Raw genomic sequence first — 18,090 nt, 5'->3', positions numbered from 1 at the left:
ATCACATGCATCAAAGTACTCCACTGCATGGCTGGTTAGTAAAGGCCTTAAAGTTGAAAAACTAATGACATGGCCCCCTTCTTCACTTGACTTAAACCCTATTGAGAACTTTTGGGCCCTTTTTAAGCAGGAAATTTCCAGTGAAGGTAAACAGTACACCTCTCTGAACAGTGTCTGGGAGGCTGCGGTTGCGGCTGCACAAAAAGTTGATTCTGACCAGATCAAGAAACTGACCGACTCCGTGAATGGAAGGCTTGTGACTGCTATCGAAAAGAAGGGCGGCTATATTGGTCACTGAGGGTTTTTTTTTTTTTTTTTTTTTAATTTCAGAAATGTTTATTTGTAAATTTTGATTGTGTTTATTACACTCACTTTAACAGGTGAAAATAAACAAGTGAGATGGGAAAATCTTTGTTTTTCATTTAGTTGCATAATAATTCTGCACACGTATAGTTACCTAATCATGGTGAACATATAGATATTCTCTTAAGAAGGCCAAAACTTCACTTTTACTACTTAAATGTTCAAGTTTGAGGGTTTGTTAACATTTTGGATTGACCAAGAGCACTGCAGTTGTACAATAACAAAATTAATCCTCAAAAATGTAACTTGCCTAATTGTGCACACAGTGTACAGTTGGCATACCAGAGTCAAGATAAACATTGAAGTGTTGCACTGCCATGATCAATGCCAGCACTTCTTTCTCTGTCACAAAATAGTTTAGCTGGTAGGAATTAATCTTCCTCCAAAAGAAGCTCACTGGATGCTCAACACCATGTTTATCATCTTGTAGCAGCACAGCATCTGCTCTGATGTGACTTACATCTACCTGGACACCCACATTTGACACCCACAGCGTCCTCTACCGATGTGCAAGTTTTTCTTAGCAGGCGTCCAGATGGTTCTGTGGACTGGCCGAGAAACTCAGGAGGGAAAACGAGAGCTCAAACAGAACAGGGGCCTCATACTGTTGCTTATATTGCTCGTTACTTATTACTAGGGAGATCAATTATAATCTTTGTCACAGTGGATGGTTCTCAGTGCTTTTACTAACAAGCAGACAGCAAATGTAAAATAAATGCTTTTATTATGCAAAGATTTAATCAGTGTTGTCAGCACAGTGCAGTAAAAGACAGCGGAAACAGTTCCCATGCATAGCGCACTACAGAACAACTGAGGCCTGACGTTACTGAAGCGGATTGGGTTGTATTTTTGTTTTTTCAAATGCTGCTTTTCTCTGTCAGGCCTAAAAAAGTAACTAAACCCACGATTTCAAAGTTAGCAACAGCAGGAAAAGGCTAAAGTGAAAGAATGAACTCTCACTTGCTCACCAAGAGAATTTCATCTGTGTGTTTACAACACTAACATTTTAAAAATAGAAGCTTCTTAAAAGATTTGTAATGCTGTAAAATTGTGGAAGCACAATGCGTTATTCAGGAGGAGCAACGAATCACTTCTGCTCTGTGGACATAAATGACATCAGGCAAATGGTGTTTGACGAAAAGCCTTTGATGCACCGTTGCTTCCCTGAACAGAGCCTCACTCATATGTGTGCAACTGTAAAAAAGACATGAGAGAATCCTCTGGGCAACCGATGTCCTCCCTCCACTCCCTCACTTCGTCCATGCTGATCGGGAGTGTTTTTAACACGGGGAGTTTGTCGCCCTTCTCGTCCTTGTACTGGGCAATCGACTCAAACGTTGCCACGATGCGGATGATGCTTCTCTTTAAAGTTGTCAGCTGCGCATCCGCCATCATCTGCCCCTTCGTGTTCATTTTGGAAACGTCGTCAGACAGTCTTTGCAGGCTTCCCACTGACTGGAAAAAAAGAGATGATGGTACAAACAGTTCAGAATATTTACTTGATTTACTTGCTCATTGTAGTCTCTCCATGGTCGGGTGCTGATGGCTACATCACGCACTACGTAAAACAAACACAAATAGGATCAGATGCCATTTTCCTTTATCTGATTCCATTCACGCAGGAGCACGTCACTAAAACTAGACCCGTTAAAGACCCTGCAAACGTTTTAAAAATATTCACAAGGAAACATTGACTTCAGGGAAGTAATGCTCTGTGACACCTTTCACTGCTCTCTGTCAAAGTATTTCTTTCCTTAATCTATAGAAGGATGTACAGCCACGAACTGGAACACACCGTTTGTGTTTGTCCAATATAATACTTCATTTAAAAAAAGCTAAGAAATGGTCTTTGATTACCGTTGCCAGTGGTTTCATGAACTTGTTTAGGATGCCTGATTCCAAAGGGATGTCGATTCCGTCAAGCTTCACAGTGTCGTCCTTATGTTCCTGCAGCCATTTGCGAAATTCTTCCATCTTGGACATTAGCTTTGTGAACACATGAAGACACTTCTCCAGTTTCTCACATTTTTCACGTGCACCAAATTTATCAATGAGGCTTTTTATGATTTCTTTTGCAGCCTTGAAGACGGCATCAATAGCCAAGCATTCTTCAATTAATTTGCAAAGTTTGGCAACTGCTTGCAAAACTTGAGCTATGGTTTCAGCTCCACCTTCAGCGGCTGCCTCTGCTGCAGCCTCGGCTGCTGCCTCTGCTGCAGCATCTGCTGCTGCCTCCGCTGCAGCCTCGGTTGCTGCCTCTGCGGCTGCAGTGGCTGCAGCCTCCGCTGCTGCTGCAGCCTCCGCTGCAGCTGCTTCAGCCACAATTCCTAAAACTATCCCCATGCTGACAGCGTGACCTGAAGGAAACACAGATACATGATGGGTCAGTGTGATTGTCTGTATGTTACATTTACCAAATTTCTGTAACATTTTTACACAACTACAACCTTTTACTACGACAGCAGTATTTTCAGGGACACTCTGCCTCCCATGATCACACCCGACTTCATTCTCTCAGTTTCACATCCACTTCTTACCCGTCTGACTGTCCCGTGTCTAGTTTGGTGGAGCCTGAACTCACATTCTTACTGATCTCATGTATACAGCCCATATAATACTCTTGATAAGCTGATTTGCATGTAACCTTCTGATTTACAGAGATAAACAAACCTGTAGCTCAGCAATAGTGGAGGCTGAGAGAAATACAAGTCGTATAGAAAACTCTCCTTAAACAAACTGAGTTAGGAAACAGTTTCTTCAATGAATGTAAACTTTTATTTGACATGAACAGTCAGTTTCAGGACATGGACAGTTGCATGCAGATTTGGTGTAAAAATCTGCATGCATAGATTGCAACAGAATGTAAACAGCATGACATGAAACTCCTCCATTCGCTTTGACCATTGTCAGGTGGAGCCAAGGGTTGAGATCCCAGAAGCAGCCACTGACAAAGAACACTGGCTCTAAGTAAGCAATAAAAAAGACTCTATGATAAGAAATGCTGTGACCTGATGACTGAATGATTACAATTTGAAGTAATTATTCTTAAAATGTAATGTGTGATCTGATGATCGATAGGTTAAGTTGGAGATGATGACTGTAAATGATTTTAACATTGTAATAACTTAAAGGAGATTTCTTGTCATCTTGATCTAAAGTATATGAATGAGGGAGAAGGTGAAGATGTTAAAAGAGCAAATGAAGTTAGTGTCCTTCAGACGGCTCATGTCTGGACATGGCCTATGAGGCCACTGTCCGCAGGATGTTCGCAGAATAAACTCGATACAGAAGCAGTGAATGGTTCCTCTTTTACCAGCATGTATCCTGCGATTGCCAAACTGTGCTCTTTGCTGTTACCAAACAAGTGATGTTAACATATAGACAGGCTGGTTTGTTATGCCATGAGTGATAAATGATCCATCAGAGAGTTGTGTTTTTTACTGAAAGCCTCCTCAGTGAATAACTCGAGCTCTAAAACAGCTACGTTTTTGTTTTTTTGGGGTCGACAAACACATCTGCTGATATGCTTGCAACATGCTGCCAGTTCTTTTACCACACACGTATCCATCAGCGTTGAATTTGATGAAAAAGTTAGATGATTTATGACTTGGTCTGAAACTACATGGTGAACGCTTCAACCTGTCAGGCGACTTTGTTCGGCTGCTGTGGTTTTTCTGTGACTTGTATTGTTGCATTACTTATTTAATAGTTTGCTTTTTATGCGACGCCGCTTTTGGGTGTCACAGAATGCACTTACACACTAAATGCATGATTGACTGTCTTATTATTGATATAAAAACATGCCTGATTGGCTCCTGAAAACCGGGATAGCAATGAACCCAGCAGGTGGAGTATCATTTGTCTTTTGTATTCTTTTCTGGAAACATCAAAACACATCCTCAGTGAGTTTTCAGAAGCAAACACACCCATGTTTATCACAGTGGCTACAGAAAGACACGACTGAGACAGAAGCAGAGCTTGTGTGTCAGGGAGATAGTCGGATTCAGGTACTCACGAGCTGAACTCTGCAGATGACGTCAGACCGGTAGGCAGCACAGAGACGATCTGTGGACAAACTGCTGAGCAGCACTCTCAGTCCTGAGTTTTTATGGCTAATGCAGGAAAGGGGTGGAGAATTAAAACAGCAAACATGATGTGGACAGGAGGATTTTTGAAAAGTACAAGCCTGATTGGGTCGCGGAGGCAGCAGGTGGAGCAGGTCATTCCACACTTCCCTCCCCCCGGGATGCTTTCCAGCTCTTCCTGGGCCATCCCGAGGCGTTCCCAGGCCAGCTGAGAGATATAATCCCTCCAGCGGGTTCTGGATCTGCCTCGGGGTATCCACACCTGGCGCGTTTGTACTGCACACTCTAAATTTCATGCGTATGACAGAATTTAGAACCTTTTCTATGCACTGATGATAAATGAGGCCCCAAGAGTTTGGTTCTGAAGCCCTTGCTGTGCGTGGAGGTGAGCCCGACCATGTCTAGCCGGTAGCGCTCCAGCTCCCACACCAGCTCAGGCTCCTTCCCCGCCACTGATGTGACATTCCATGTCCCCAGAGCTAGTCTACGCCACGACGCCCGGTCCTAGCTACCACCAGGTGGGCATAGCACCTGACCCCGATCTTCTGCCCTGTGGGTGGTGGGCCCTCTGGGCAGTGGCCCCGTGTTGCTTCTTTGGGCTGTGCTTGACCGAGCTCCACAGGGCCCCAAGGCTCGGCCACTGCTCTGGTGTGTATCAGCTCTGGCCTGTGATTGGTCATTACCGCAAAGATGTACTGGTAAAACCCGCATATCCCCGTAAAGCACATCTTCGCTTCTTTTAGAAAGCGTTTGAAATGTCTCTCTTGCACGAATAGTTGAGGAGTAGTTCAAAGACCGCTCCCTGGTAGAGCTATGAGCTGTAACTAACTGTCAACAAAAATGTGGATCAAGTTTAACAGCTCTTAGATCTCTGCGCTGGCTTCTCTGGGGACATTATTGTAGCAAAACTATTTGTTCATGCATATGGAGAGTTGTCTGTCTGTATCTCAATCTGTTCGTCCGAAGTGAGATCTGTCAATGTGTAAAAGAAGTTGTCAATGCAAACTGGAATCTACAGAAGTCATCTCACAATTTCTCTGTCTTTTTACACGTGACTATACTTCTACCATGAGAGAATCTGACCCTGAACAGGATCTGAAATTCAGGGTTTCTGTGACCTGAGCTCAGGATCACAGTTCATTGTGGCTGCTACTGCTCTGCTGCTCTGTACCTCAGCAGTTATGCCGTCAACACATTAGTTTGGTTTGATAAAATGCAGATGGACCTGTAGTGAAGGAATTCACAGACTCTTCCTTGGTAAACATTAATGCAGAAAAAAAAAACAGAGAACTGCTGACTGACTTTCAGAAGAATCCTCCAGACATCTCTCCTGTCAGCACTGAGAACCAGGAAGTGGAGCTGTCAATCACTACAAATACTTTAGCATTCACCTTGATGACAAGCTCTCCTTTGGTTTTCACGTTGATGCTTTGTGCAAGAAGGCTCATCAGCACCTGTATTTTTATAGGAAGCTTGGTAGTTTTAATGTTGACGGTATATTGATGCAAATGTTGTACTCTTGTTTTATTGAATTCATCCTTTCCCTTTTGTTTGTTGGTACAGCTCCCTTTCCCTCAAAAATAAAAACAGATTGCAGAGTATTGTGAGGCTGTGCAGCAAAATTGCAGGATCAACCTGAATGACCTCTCAGCCCTGCACCAACTCAGAACCTTAAGCAAGGCCCGTTCAGTCCTTATGGATCAGAGCCAGCCCTAGGCTCACGAGTTCCTGAATACACATCTTAGACCTCCTCCATGTCAAAATCACTGTTGTTATTCAGATTTTGTATATGTAAACTTTAGCTGGGTTGGCTGCTCTCCCTCAAGTGAAGCCACAACAAATGATTATTATTTTTGAGGTTTAAAATTTTACTCAAAAACTGCTCTGCACATATCGACTTTTTTGTCTTTTTTAATTCTAGCTTCTGCTTAATTTTCCTACACGTTACCAGCACCACACGTTGCCCCTCTAATATGTTGTAAATTAGTCTTGTAGTGAAGGTTGGTGTTGCACTGACGTGAAAAAACCTGTTGCACATTTTTGCAAAGCTTACGTGAACTCGGCATGTAAAAGGCAAACCTTAGATTTACTCTAAATGTGACAAGATGCAGCAAACCAAGGCAGGTTCATGGACACGTTGAAGTGAATGGGTTGAAGATCAACTTCTTGTATGCCTTCATCTGATACCCTCCCTGTTGGGCTTTCATGAGAGGTCTACACCATTTGTACTATTTTTAGTGATACTCTATTGTGTTACACCTTTATTTCTCATTCATTATCAATCTGACCTCTTTCAAACATAATCGCCCCAACCCCAAAAAACGGAGACCTTTAGGCTCCCAACAGATTTATGGATCACTTAAAAAGTAGTAGAAAGCACCAGAGGGTTAGCGAGGGCGGAGAGGTATCTGAGCTGAAACTGTCAGTGTAAGCAATTAGTGAGAACAGACAGTTATTTTTCTCAGCGTCCTTGGCACTGGGCACATGATTCTGGGAATATTCAGGCAGACACAGGCAGATGCTGACTAACATCTGAATGTTGCTACACCTGTTTATGTTGTAATAGTAGGCTGTCCAAGAGAGTATAAAAGGTAGACTGACTCCTGGTTTTAGATCATTAGCGGGGAGTCTTCAGTGATCTGGGACACAACATCACTTGGACCAGAGAATCATTGAGGCATCTTGAGTTGACTACAGAGAGCTTCATCACACAGAACTGAAGGACCTGTGAGTAGAACATTTAGAATATTTTCGATTTTTGAATACCTCTTGCAAATCTGCATGTATGAAATAAATGATCTGCATTCAAAGGTTTGTAGAAAAACTCATGGACCTCAACTAAATGAGAACAGATATGAGCCTCTGCTCCAGAATTCTGTACCGAAATGTAAAAGTTGCAGTAAATACAGCAGTTACATTTTGAAATTAATTAGGGTCCGAGCACACCAGTGCAAGGACCCTATTGTAACCGTTGTGATTATTATTATTATTATTATTTTATTATTATTATTTTACCGACTTTTGAAACGCGTTTTTGCTCAAAAATGGCAATTTTTGGCCATTTTCAAAATCAAAATCCTCCTACAGGGTTTCTCGTACACACCTGACATTTGGCAGGCACAAACTACATGACATGGTGACTCAAACTTCTTCAAATGCTCCGCTGAGGCCCGGTTTGGAAATGGCGGGCCGTCCAATTTCGATCAATGGCCATTTTGTCCATTTTCACAGTGTTTTTTGCATTCAACTGACTCTTGTCAGAAGGTTGTTTCACCTACACTGACAAGATTTGGTGGGCATGTGTAGCAGGTCAGGACGCACAAAAAAGTCAATCAGCGCCAAACCCTAAACCCAACATGAAGTCCGTTATGTTGAAAAACCCCTGTGACAATTTTGGCTCATTTGGCTGACTTTTGGCCATTTTTGACCATTTTCACAATCTATCTCCTCCTACAGGGAAGGTCGTACACACCTGAAATTTGGCCAGCACAAACTACAGGAGGTGGTGATTACACGTTAGTAAAACGGTCCGCACAAGTGTGACGGCGTGGAAATGGCGCCCCCCTGAATTTGGCCACAACGCCATAAAACACCAGAATACGAGACGCGCTGTGTCTGTGCTCTAATCCGCCTGAAATTTTACACGCGTGCTCCGAGTCTCAGCCAGAGCGTGTTTCCACCCCGGCCAACACGCACGCCGCCGCGGCTCGCCACTAAACAGGAAGTGGCTCGTAACTAGGCCACACTTGCTCCGATCTGTCCCAAACTTGACATGTCGGATCACAGTCCCGCCGTGCGCGAAGGCCGACAAGCGTAGGGCGAGGACCCGTCCATCGCCGCTTGCGGCTTTAATTGATTTTATTTTCTTTAAACCACATGGTGTCCATAAAATAAGCACTAAACTAAGAAAGGAGCGAAGTACACTAAGTATTTAACAAGCAACTGTATTGCAATTACTGATTTGTATGAAATATTCCCTATTGTAGCCTGAGGTTTTCATTGCCATTTTTCTGTCTGATTAATATGCACTTTTAAAACACCACATTAGTGAAGGCTCATGGGCATGTATATTTAATAGAAAAGCTATCCTCTGTTTTACAGTTGCACAACTAAATTCAGGCAACAAAAGGCAGGTGTGGAACACTGGAGCACTGACTGTTGATTTGGTGTCATTCTGTCCATCTCTGATTACACGTAGTGTAAGAAGACACCACCTGATGGCAAGAGGTGTGAGGTTCACTATGTTGTAAGATGAAGGCAGAGCGATTTGAAAAGGAGACATGGAAATAAATACTAATGGGTGGGTTATAGCATGGAAATAGCACATTAAATGCACTTATATAGCACCTTTTTACCATAAAATCTACACATTACCAAAAGGGGCAGAGCTGCTATGCCAGGTTCAACATGGGGTTCAGTGTCTTCAGCACGTGGACAGATGCAGCCAAGGACTGAACCGCCAACTCTTGGATGAATAAACAACCTGCTCTACCGCTTGAGCCACAGCCGTGATTGGTGTTTCTTTTTTCTTTTTTTTTCCTCTTTCCAGAACATGCTACCACTTCCTTTACAGACACAAAGTGTCAACTTGATTCAAATTCACAATGCACCTCACTACGTTTCTTGTGAAATAACGTCAGCCAGCAGTTACTGGCAGCAAGATGAAATCAGCTGGCCGTGTCTGTAAAAAAATAAAAAATAAAATAACTATGTGATTCACTAACATCCACCATTTGTCTAGTGGAGGCCTCTTCAGCATATCCTCCCTGCGTCGGGTCCATTCCTCTTGGCCAGACGATTCTGTTATGGCCTGTGTCCACAAGGTGTGTGTGCGGGACCCAAAACAAAGAGGAAGCGGGGTAAAGGAATAACAGGCTTTTTTCAGGGAAACCAGGGTATGTGGGACAACGGGGGGCAGGTGAGGGAATCCGGGGCAGGTGCGCTGGTGGCCGCGGTGGAGGGTGATCTCCCGTGCAGGTATCCGTGCGGCAATCTCCCGTGCTGGTGCTCATGTGGCGATCTCCTGTGCTGAATGTACCACTCGTGGAGTTGGCAATCGTCTGGCGCTGGAGCACAGACGGAACGGTGGCTTTATCCAGCGCGTAACGAAGGTGATGAGCTGCAGCTGTGTCAGTGCAGGGGCGTCCTCCTCCAATCCGCCCCGCCCAGCCCAAAAACATAGAAACACACACACTCCAGCCGCCTCCAAGAAACGTCAATAAATACAAACTACAATGAAACACAACACAATCACCACAAAACCAAAGCAAAAGCACCACAGCAGTAACTGATTAACTGTTTAAATGTGTGTCTTCTCAGGACAACGTAGAGCCCGACCGTTCCAAAAATGGCAGAAATTGAGGAAGCAATTGAAGGCGTTGATGAAGCCATTGAAGGGGCTGAAGGAGGCATCGAAGAACTGCCAGAAGAAATACAAGAGGAAATAGAGGCCGAAGTAGCTGAGGCCCGCACTGAGGTTGCAGAGTTTTCAAAAGTTGCTGAGACTTTGAAAACCTTCCTTAAGTTTGTCACGACAAGCATACCTAAGGTGGTAGCATTTGTTGGGAAAAATGTGGCCATTGGTGTGATCCTTTGGGGAGTAAATGTGAGTCTCAACAAATTAATAACCAAAAAAAGTCCCAAAACCGAGGCTTTCGAAGTCAAGCAGAAACGTGCTGCCATTAAGGCCCTGAGCTCCGTGATCAAGACTGAGACTGACTTAAGTAAGAAGGCCTTGGATTGGATGAAGGAGCACAAAGATGACATGATCACCCTGGCAGGGTTTGAGGTGCCATTGGAATCGGTTATTGCAAAGTATCTCACACCAATATCTGAGGTATGTGCGACACAACAACACACTGTTTTCAGTCAAACACATCATATTGTGTTATGATCAGGGCCGGGTGTTGCTTTGATTTGAACAATTCAGATTTTTAGCAATTCTCCGTTACTATTCTTTTGACGAGTGGTGTCAAAACAAATGACAGGCTTAGCTCACAGAAAGAAAATCCCTCATAGGTACTATTCAGGTGTATTCTGCAATCTGGATATCATTACATCAATCTGCAGCGAATCAATTTAAACTTTGAGTCACGTCTTACCCATTTGCAGTAAAGCTTCAGTTTTGGGTGTCGTGATAGTGATTCTCTAGAGTGGACACTTGGAAACCCTGCCACATGGATTTGCACAGCAGAGTTGTTTTGTGTCAGTTTGAGAGCATCAAAGCTTTGTCGAGCTCTACAACAAAAACACGAGTCACACGATGCACTGTGTTTTAAATGATGTCACAACTCTGCATTATTTGAAACTTTCAGAGGTGTAAGTCAGAAACAGTGTAGTAATCAATTCTTGACTCATCTAATGGTCGGTATTTTCTGTTTTTGTGTTTCAGGCTGTTGACTCAGCCTACGATATCGCAAAGAAACTTAAGGGCAAGCTTGATGGAACCATCTACTACAACATCCCAACTGGAGGAGACATGAGAGACTTCCTCGCAGCCGGTGACGCATTCCTCAAAGGCTTCAGTGACCTGGACGAGTTCATCGCCAAAAATCTGGGCAAGATTCCACAGCTGGCGACCTTCCCAGTGAAACAGGGAGACATCGATGATCTTACGACTCAGCTGAAGGTTGCCAAGGACCTACCTTTGCGGTAAAGAGATGCGATGCCTTGACTTTTGATTAGTAGAGACAAAAGTCAGAAAGGCCAGTTTTCTTAAAATATACAACCGTTATTACACAGGTTTTGTATCAGGCAACGCAGGATAGTTGCAGCTTGCTGTGTGACATCATGGATTTGAGCAGCCAGAGATGTATTATGGTGGATTATGATGATGGATGTTATGTGCTGACTGATGTCGTGTTCATCAGTTCTACATTGATGTGTTTCTCTTTGCCTCTGACGCTTTGGAAAAGGGAATAAAACAGCTTTGTGTGATGGTGCATGTTATCGCTGATCATAATAAACGTCTATTGATTAAACATTCACTGGCTCTTTGGTCTGACTGGTCTCATTTCACACTAAAAGAATGGTCTCTCATTTCAGATTAAGCCATTTGCCAGTAATTAACAAAGAGGCAGAAACAGATAAAACACAAACACTGTATTCATTCATTCACACCGCCTATGAACAGGTGGTGAGCAGTCACGGGTTCGGCCTGTCTGCCCAACAGAAAACAGAAGATAGCAGAATGATATTAGCCTACCGATCCAGATACCTGAAAGGGACAAACACTGGAGAGAAGTGGACGCAGAGTTTGTACAACAGACGTGGAAATAAGAACAGGAGAGCAGCAATCATCTCGATGATGATGATGATGATGATGATAATGATGATGATGATGAAAAAGTACATGAAACACTTACAGAAGTGGACCAACCTGTACTCGGTGGTTAGCACCGTGGCCTCACAGCTACAAGATCTCCGGTTTGCGTTACGTTTAGGACGCCTGGGATCTTTCTCTGTGGAGTTTGTATGTTCTCCTGTCTTCTCCCAGAGCCTTGGCCTTCTCTCTCTTGCTCATCTCTTGCAGGTCTGTGGTTGGGCGGAGCCTACAATCAGCTGACCTGGTACACCTGGCCAGTATCCCTGGTTATGTAAGCCAGCCTGCTGAGCCAGAGCTCTCTTCTCCCACATCCAGCCCCCCATGTGCTTGTCTTTGTCTTAGTTTGTTTGTCAATAGATGTTCTTTAGTTGCAGAACCTCTGTGTGCATCTCCTCCTCTGACATGAGCACCAGCTCATGTCACATGCTATTTCAAGTCACTTCTCATTGTAAGAGTGGTAAGAAAAAAGACCAAAAAGAATGAGACCAGTCAGACCAAAGAGCCAGTGAATGTTTAATCAATAGATGTTTATTATGATCAGCGATAACATGCACCATCACACAAAGCTGTTTTATTCCCTTTTCCAAAGCGTCAGAGGCAAAGACAAACACATCAATGTAGAACTGATGAACACGACATCAGTCAACACATAACATCCATCATCATAATCCACCATAATACATCTCTGGCTGCTCAAATCCATGATGTCACACAGCAAGCTTCCAGCACAGTCATACTGCGTACAGAAGCACACCCCTGGTACACCAAACCTCGTTAACCGCTAAGTAGACGGTAACCAATATCCCCTACAGCTGTATTCTATCATGACATGTTTCTGATCATATTATTTCTCTATTTGTAAAAACAAAAAGTAAAGCAGTTTTAGCGTGAACAGCAAAAGATGTTTATTTTCACACCAGCGTGCAGCGATATCTGTTTTCATGGTGTTCTGATATGAGCCTCGCCTCACTAGTTTGGGTTTATCAGACGGTCTGAGTGAAATAGATAGAGGGCAGACAGGAGTTCTTCCACAAACTTAGAAAAAGGGTCATTTGACAGATAATACAGTCATTAAGCTGCTTATGGGTCAGCTAGAGGCTTGTACTATTGACCTATACCTCTCAGCTACATTAAGATTGTCATAAACCCTGTATGATCTGAAGCACTGACACAGATCATAATTATTCCAACCTTTAAAAACCACTGCATAGGGTTAGGAAGCAAAGGTTTACTTTAATGTTTGTTTTACAGTCAATTGAACGACAACTGTCCTGCTTTGCCTGATTCAAAATCTGTGTAATAACGGTTGTATATTTTAACATATATTTAGTCGTGTAATTGTCCAAAATATGTGACTGAATACATAAAAATCTCATCAGGTGATGTTGTTGTTTCTGGTCGTCGTGTTAAAAGCAGATGCAATGAATTAGCAAACTGAGGAAAAGTTCAACTTGTGTTTTCGTTGGTATAATGTTTCTAATATTTCCTTTTTTTCCACTCATAAATTATCAGAACATTTCCATTTTTAGTTACAGGATGAAGTCTGTGTAATGAGCTACCAGCACCTTTTCTGTTATATTTTGGTTTTGTTAAACATTTGCAGATTTTATATCATTTAATGACAAAAAAAAATTGCATTTTCACTTCAGTTGCGCCATTAAATCACAGAAAATGTCCAGTTTTTCCACTACAGATACACAATTGAATGACAAACCAATGTCCCATTTTATTATAGTTTTTTTATTTGTTTCTTTTGTCCCGTGGACAGTTTTTTAGATGATGGGAAAAAGTTGCGTTGTTTTACAGATTTATGACTTAGAACACGGAATGTAAATAATGAGTGAAGAAGCTGGTTGAAAAGAAGCATTAATGATGGGTACAGGAGGCAACCACTAGATATTTTTTTTTAAACACAGGTAGGCCTGACCCTAAATTCATCACCAGACACAAACCAGAGATCAAAACAATTGTAGTCTGGACTTATAATCAGATGGAGAAAACCGGCCTTTCTGACTTTTGTCTCCACTAATCAAAAGTCAAGGCATCGCATCTCTTTACCACAAAGGTAGGTCCTTGGCAACCTTCAGCTGAGTCGTAAGATCATCGATGTCTCCCTGTTTCACTGGGAAGGTCGCCAGCTGTGGAATCTTGCCCAGATTTTTGGCGATGAACTCGTCCAGGTCGCTGAAGCCTTTGAGGAATGCGTCACCAGCTGCGAGGAAGTCTCTCATGTCTCCTCCAGTTGGGATGTTGTAGTAGGTGCTTCCATCAAGCTTGTCCTTAAGTTTCTTTGCGATATCGTAGGCTGAGTCAACAGCCTGAAACACAAAAACAGAAAATACCGACCATTAGATGAGTCAAGAATTGATTGAAAGTTTCAAATAATGCAGAGTTGCGACATCATTTAAAACACAGTGCATCGTGTGACTCGTGTTTTTGTTGTAGAGCTCGACAAAGCTTTGATGCTCTCAAACTGACACAAAACAACTCTGCTCTGCAAATCCATGTGGCAGGGTTTCCAAGTGTCCACTCTAGAGAATCACTATCACGACACCCAAAACTAAAGCTTTACTGCAAATGGGTAAGACGTGACTCAGAGTTTAAATTGATTTGCTGCAGATTGATGTAATGATATCCAGATTGCAGAATACACCTGAATAGTACCTATGATTTACCAGCAGTGACCAAATTATTGGACAAATTTAATTTCCAGCTTCCATAAACTGTATAAAAACAGCTGTGAACATGAATATGACATGTCTTGTCTAGACATTTTCTTTCTGTGAGCTAAGCCTGTCATTTGTTTTGACCCGACCCATCAAAAGAATAGTAACGGAGAATTAGGAATCTGAATTGTTGTCTGTGAAGATTCTCAGTCATCCAGGTCATGGTTATTCTCGTAGTTTAATCGTAGCAACTGGACTTGCTTGAGTCTCTTGAAGACGTTCCACCTCTCATCCAAGAGGCTTCATCAGTTCTGACTGACTGGTTGGGAGTTCCAGATACTGATATGCTTTAGAAGCCATCAACATTTGAGTTTCGGTTTCAGTTGGGGGTTTGTTGCTCCTCCTTCTCGTTATGCGAGTCGTTAGCACTCCCCCTGTCAGAATGGCGTTCGTTAGGGTCTTTTGTGGCTAGATCTGAATGTGGGTTCATCTTCATGGGGAGAGTTCTGGAACTGCCCCATTGTGGCAGGGAGATTACCAACGACTCACATAACGAGAAGGAGGAGCAACAAACCCCCAACTGAAACCGAAACGCAGGTGTTAATGGCTCCTTAAGTATATCAGTATGTGGAACTCCCAAACAGTCAGTCAGAACTGATGAAGCCTCTTGGATGAAACGTCTTCAAGGAACTCAAGCAAGTCCAGCTGCTGTGATTAATCTACGAGAATCTGAATCGTTCGAATCAAAGCAACACCCGGCCCTGATCATGACACAATATGATGTGTTTGACTGAAAACAGTGTGTTGTTGTGTCGCACATACCTCAGATATTGGTATGAGATACTTTGCAATAACCGATTCCAATGGCACCTCAAACCCTGCCAGGGTGATCATGTCATCTTTGTGCTCCTTCATCCAATCCAAGGCCTTCTTACTTAAGTCAGTCTCAGTCTTGATCACGGAGCTCAGGGCCTTAATGGCAGCACGTTTCTGCTTGGCTTCGGAGCTTTGATGGGGTAATAATTTGTTGAGACTCACATTTACTCCCCAAAGGATCGCACCAATGGCTACGTTTTTCCCAACAAATGCTACCACCTTAGGTATGCTTGTCGTGACAAACTTAAGGAAGGTTTTCAAAGTCTCAGCAACTTTTGAAAACTCTGCAACCTCAGTGCGGGCCTCAGCTACTTCGGCCTCTATTTCCTCTTGTATTTCTTCTGGCAGTTCTTCGATGCCTTCTTCAGCCCCTTCAATGGCTTCTTCAATGCCTTCAATTGCTTCCTCAATTTCTGCCATTTTTGGAACGGTCGGGCTCTACGTTGTCCTGAGAAGACACACATTTAAACAGTTAATCAGTTACTGCTGTGGTGCTTTTGCTTTGGTTTGGGTTTAAAAAGTATAAATGGATCCCTAAAAATGTAGCCTGTCTCATCCTTTGACTCTCTATATGGACAGCCTGCTATTGGTGCAGCACCTTAACTCTACCAGACTAGTTTACAGTATATAAGTTCAACTGATCTTTGCTGTAAAAGCACACACAATACAGAATGTGTGGCTATATACAGTTGACATTACACCCGAGATCTTTCTCCCCGTGCAGTGTGGGTTCCCTCCAGGGACTCCGGCTCCCACACAGTCCAGAAACATGTTGAGGTTAATTGGTGATTCTAAATTGTCCGTAGGTGTGAATGTGAGTGTGCTTGGTTGTCTGTCTCTAAGTGTAGCCCTGTGATAGACTGGTTACCTGTCCAGGTGAACCTAACTTCACCCTGAGTCAGCTGGGATAGACTCCAGCCCCCCACGACCCTAGTGAGGATTGAGTGGTGTATAGATAATGGACGGATGGATGGAGATAATGGAGGTGTGCCTCCGATTAACTCAAATGCTGTCAATTAACGTATCAAAAGCTTCCAAAGCCATGACATCATCATCTGGGCCTTCTCTAATAGTTTGAAGGGAGAGTAATCTTGGTGTATGTAAACTTCTGACTTTGAAGAAAGTAGTAAAAAATTCCCTTAAAAAAGTCTCTCTCTCTCACTATTCTGGTGTTTAGCAATTTGAGTGATTAATTAATTTTGGTAATCCTAACTGATCTAAAACAGGAAAAAAAATTGTCTGATTTAATGTCAGACAGTGAGAAAAAATAGGTTATATATCCTTTTATATAGTGAATGTAATCATAGAGTATAGACCAACAACATATACAATAAATACAGGATGTCATTAGAAAGTCTTGTTACAGTTTTAAACACTAAAATTTACATTTTATTGTAAAGTGCTGTGACCTTTTTGAACTGTTTTTCAAAAGCTACCACAGGAACAGTTGCTACAGTATACCATAGCAGTGCATCTCAGTGTACTTGTTAAATACTTGGTGTCCACACAACAAGCACTAACCTAAGAAAGGAGCGAAGTACACTATGTGGTTTAAAGAAAATAAAATCAATTTAAAAATGTAACGGTGTTGTATTTACTGCAACTTTTACATTTCAGTACAAAACTCTGGAGCAGAGGCTCATATCTGTTCTCATTTAGTTGAGGTCCATGAGTTTTTCTACAAACCTTTGAATGCAGATCATTTATTTAACACATGCAGATGCCAAAATCAATTTTTGAAAATCAATACTGATTTGAAGGTTGTAAATGCAGAAATACAAAAGTTAGTCAACAGTCAATATTTGCCTCCTCATCTATTCTAAATGTTCTACTCACAGGTCCTTCAGTTCTGTGTGATGAGGCTCTCTGTAGTCAACTCAGGATGCCTCAATGATTCTCTGGTCCAAGTGATATTGTGTCCCAGATCACTGAAGACTCCCCGCTAATGATCTAAAACCAGGAGTCAGTTCAACTTTTCACTCTCTCTACTGGGACAGCCTACTGTTACCACACAGACCAGTGTAGCAACAGTTGGGTGGAACAGCAGCCTGACCTCCGTCTTATCAGGAAGTCCTTTCACTGTTTTACCGGAAAACACTTTGAATTCCTGTGAATTTTTTGGAATCGTGTTGATTGCGATATAAACACGACGTCTCTTCCTAAGAACTGCTGAAGCTGACAGTTTCCGGTTAGTTTCTTCCTTATCTTATGACCCACACTTTGCCCCTCTGCTGCTTTCTACTTGTACTTTTGCTTCCTCATACCAATGGCTCTTTACAGTTTCACTGGCACATCAAGTGTGGGAGTGGGAGTGAGTTATGCGCCTGAGAACAAGTCATCACCTGTGCAGGTTTTACACAAGTGTACATTTTTTCATGTTGGTGCAGCACCTTAACTCTAGCAGACCGATTTACGACATAGAAGTTCACCTGGTCTTTGCTGTGAATGCAGAAAAATACTGAAGATTGAAATGAAAAAGACCCACATCATACAGAATGTGTGGCTATATATGTTCCTTATTAACTGTCAATTATTAAAAGCTTAAACCAACAGATCAGCTTAAAACATGTAAATGACATAAAAAGGAGGTGTTTAACGCGTCATGTGACTTTTCTTCTGCACAAAATGAAACGATCGTCTGCAGCTGCTTCAGTCAACACGTTGTTTTTATGGAGAACACGAGGAATGTTTAAAAAATGATGATGGTACAAAGCACTGATCCTGCAAATGGTGCCAGACAGGAACGCTGGTAGAAAACTGTTAAACATGTAAATAT

At 42.6% G+C, this 18,090-nt stretch overlaps 3 protein-coding genes across 3 annotated transcripts in view; 1 reads left to right on the top strand and 2 right to left on the bottom strand.

The window, feature by feature from the left end:
* Positions 1-1,070: 1,070 nt before the first annotated feature.
* The window catches only part of LOC103363409 (uncharacterized), a 25,972-nt gene continuing 8,952 nt past the window's right edge, over positions 1,071-18,090 (bottom strand). The window contains exons 2-3 of the mRNA XM_008290163.1: positions 2,221-2,720; positions 1,071-1,818 (exon numbers count right to left, since the gene is read on the bottom strand). Coding sequence (XP_008288385.1) covers positions 1,540-1,818; positions 2,221-2,706 — 765 coding nt within the window. The 5' untranslated portion in view covers positions 2,707-2,720 and the 3' untranslated portion in view covers positions 1,071-1,539. The remainder of the gene's footprint in view (positions 1,819-2,220; positions 2,721-18,090) is intronic.
* On the top strand, positions 7,053-11,434 carry LOC103363406 (uncharacterized). The gene is made up of 3 exons (XM_008290161.1): positions 7,053-7,175; positions 9,768-10,284; positions 10,840-11,434. The coding sequence occupies exons 2-3, from the start codon at positions 9,796-9,798 to the stop codon at positions 11,101-11,103; spliced, it is 753 nt and encodes a 250-aa protein (XP_008288383.1). The 5' UTR covers positions 7,053-7,175; positions 9,768-9,795; the 3' UTR covers positions 11,104-11,434.
* On the bottom strand, positions 12,281-17,267 carry LOC103363407 (uncharacterized protein PF11_0207-like). The gene is made up of 3 exons (XM_008290162.1): positions 17,151-17,267; positions 15,261-15,762; positions 12,281-14,090 (listed from the first exon to the last, which is right to left on the bottom strand). The coding sequence occupies exons 2-3, from the start codon at positions 15,732-15,734 to the stop codon at positions 13,827-13,829; spliced, it is 738 nt and encodes a 245-aa protein (XP_008288384.1). The 5' UTR covers positions 15,735-15,762; positions 17,151-17,267; the 3' UTR covers positions 12,281-13,826.

This window comes from Stegastes partitus, unplaced genomic scaffold (assembly GCF_000690725.1).
Source record: "Stegastes partitus isolate 25-593 unplaced genomic scaffold, Stegastes_partitus-1.0.2 Scaffold658, whole genome shotgun sequence".
Lineage (NCBI taxonomy): Eukaryota > Metazoa > Chordata > Actinopteri > Pomacentridae > Stegastes > Stegastes partitus.
This window is presented reverse-complemented; position numbering and strand designations above follow the sequence as displayed.

Coding starts and splice junctions, on each gene's coding strand:
- LOC103363406 (XM_008290161.1), top strand. CDS start 9,796: ATGGCAGAAATTGAGGAAGCAATTGAAGGCGTTGATGAAGCCATTGAA. Junction 10,285..10,839: donor ATCTCACACCAATATCTGAG/GTATGTGCGACA, acceptor TTTGTGTTTCAG/GCTGTTGACTCAGCCTACGA.
- LOC103363407 (XM_008290162.1), bottom strand. CDS start 15,734: ATGGCAGAAATTGAGGAAGCAATTGAAGGCATTGAAGAAGCCATTGAA. Junction 14,091..15,260: donor ATCTCATACCAATATCTGAG/GTATGTGCGACA, acceptor TTTGTGTTTCAG/GCTGTTGACTCAGCCTACGA.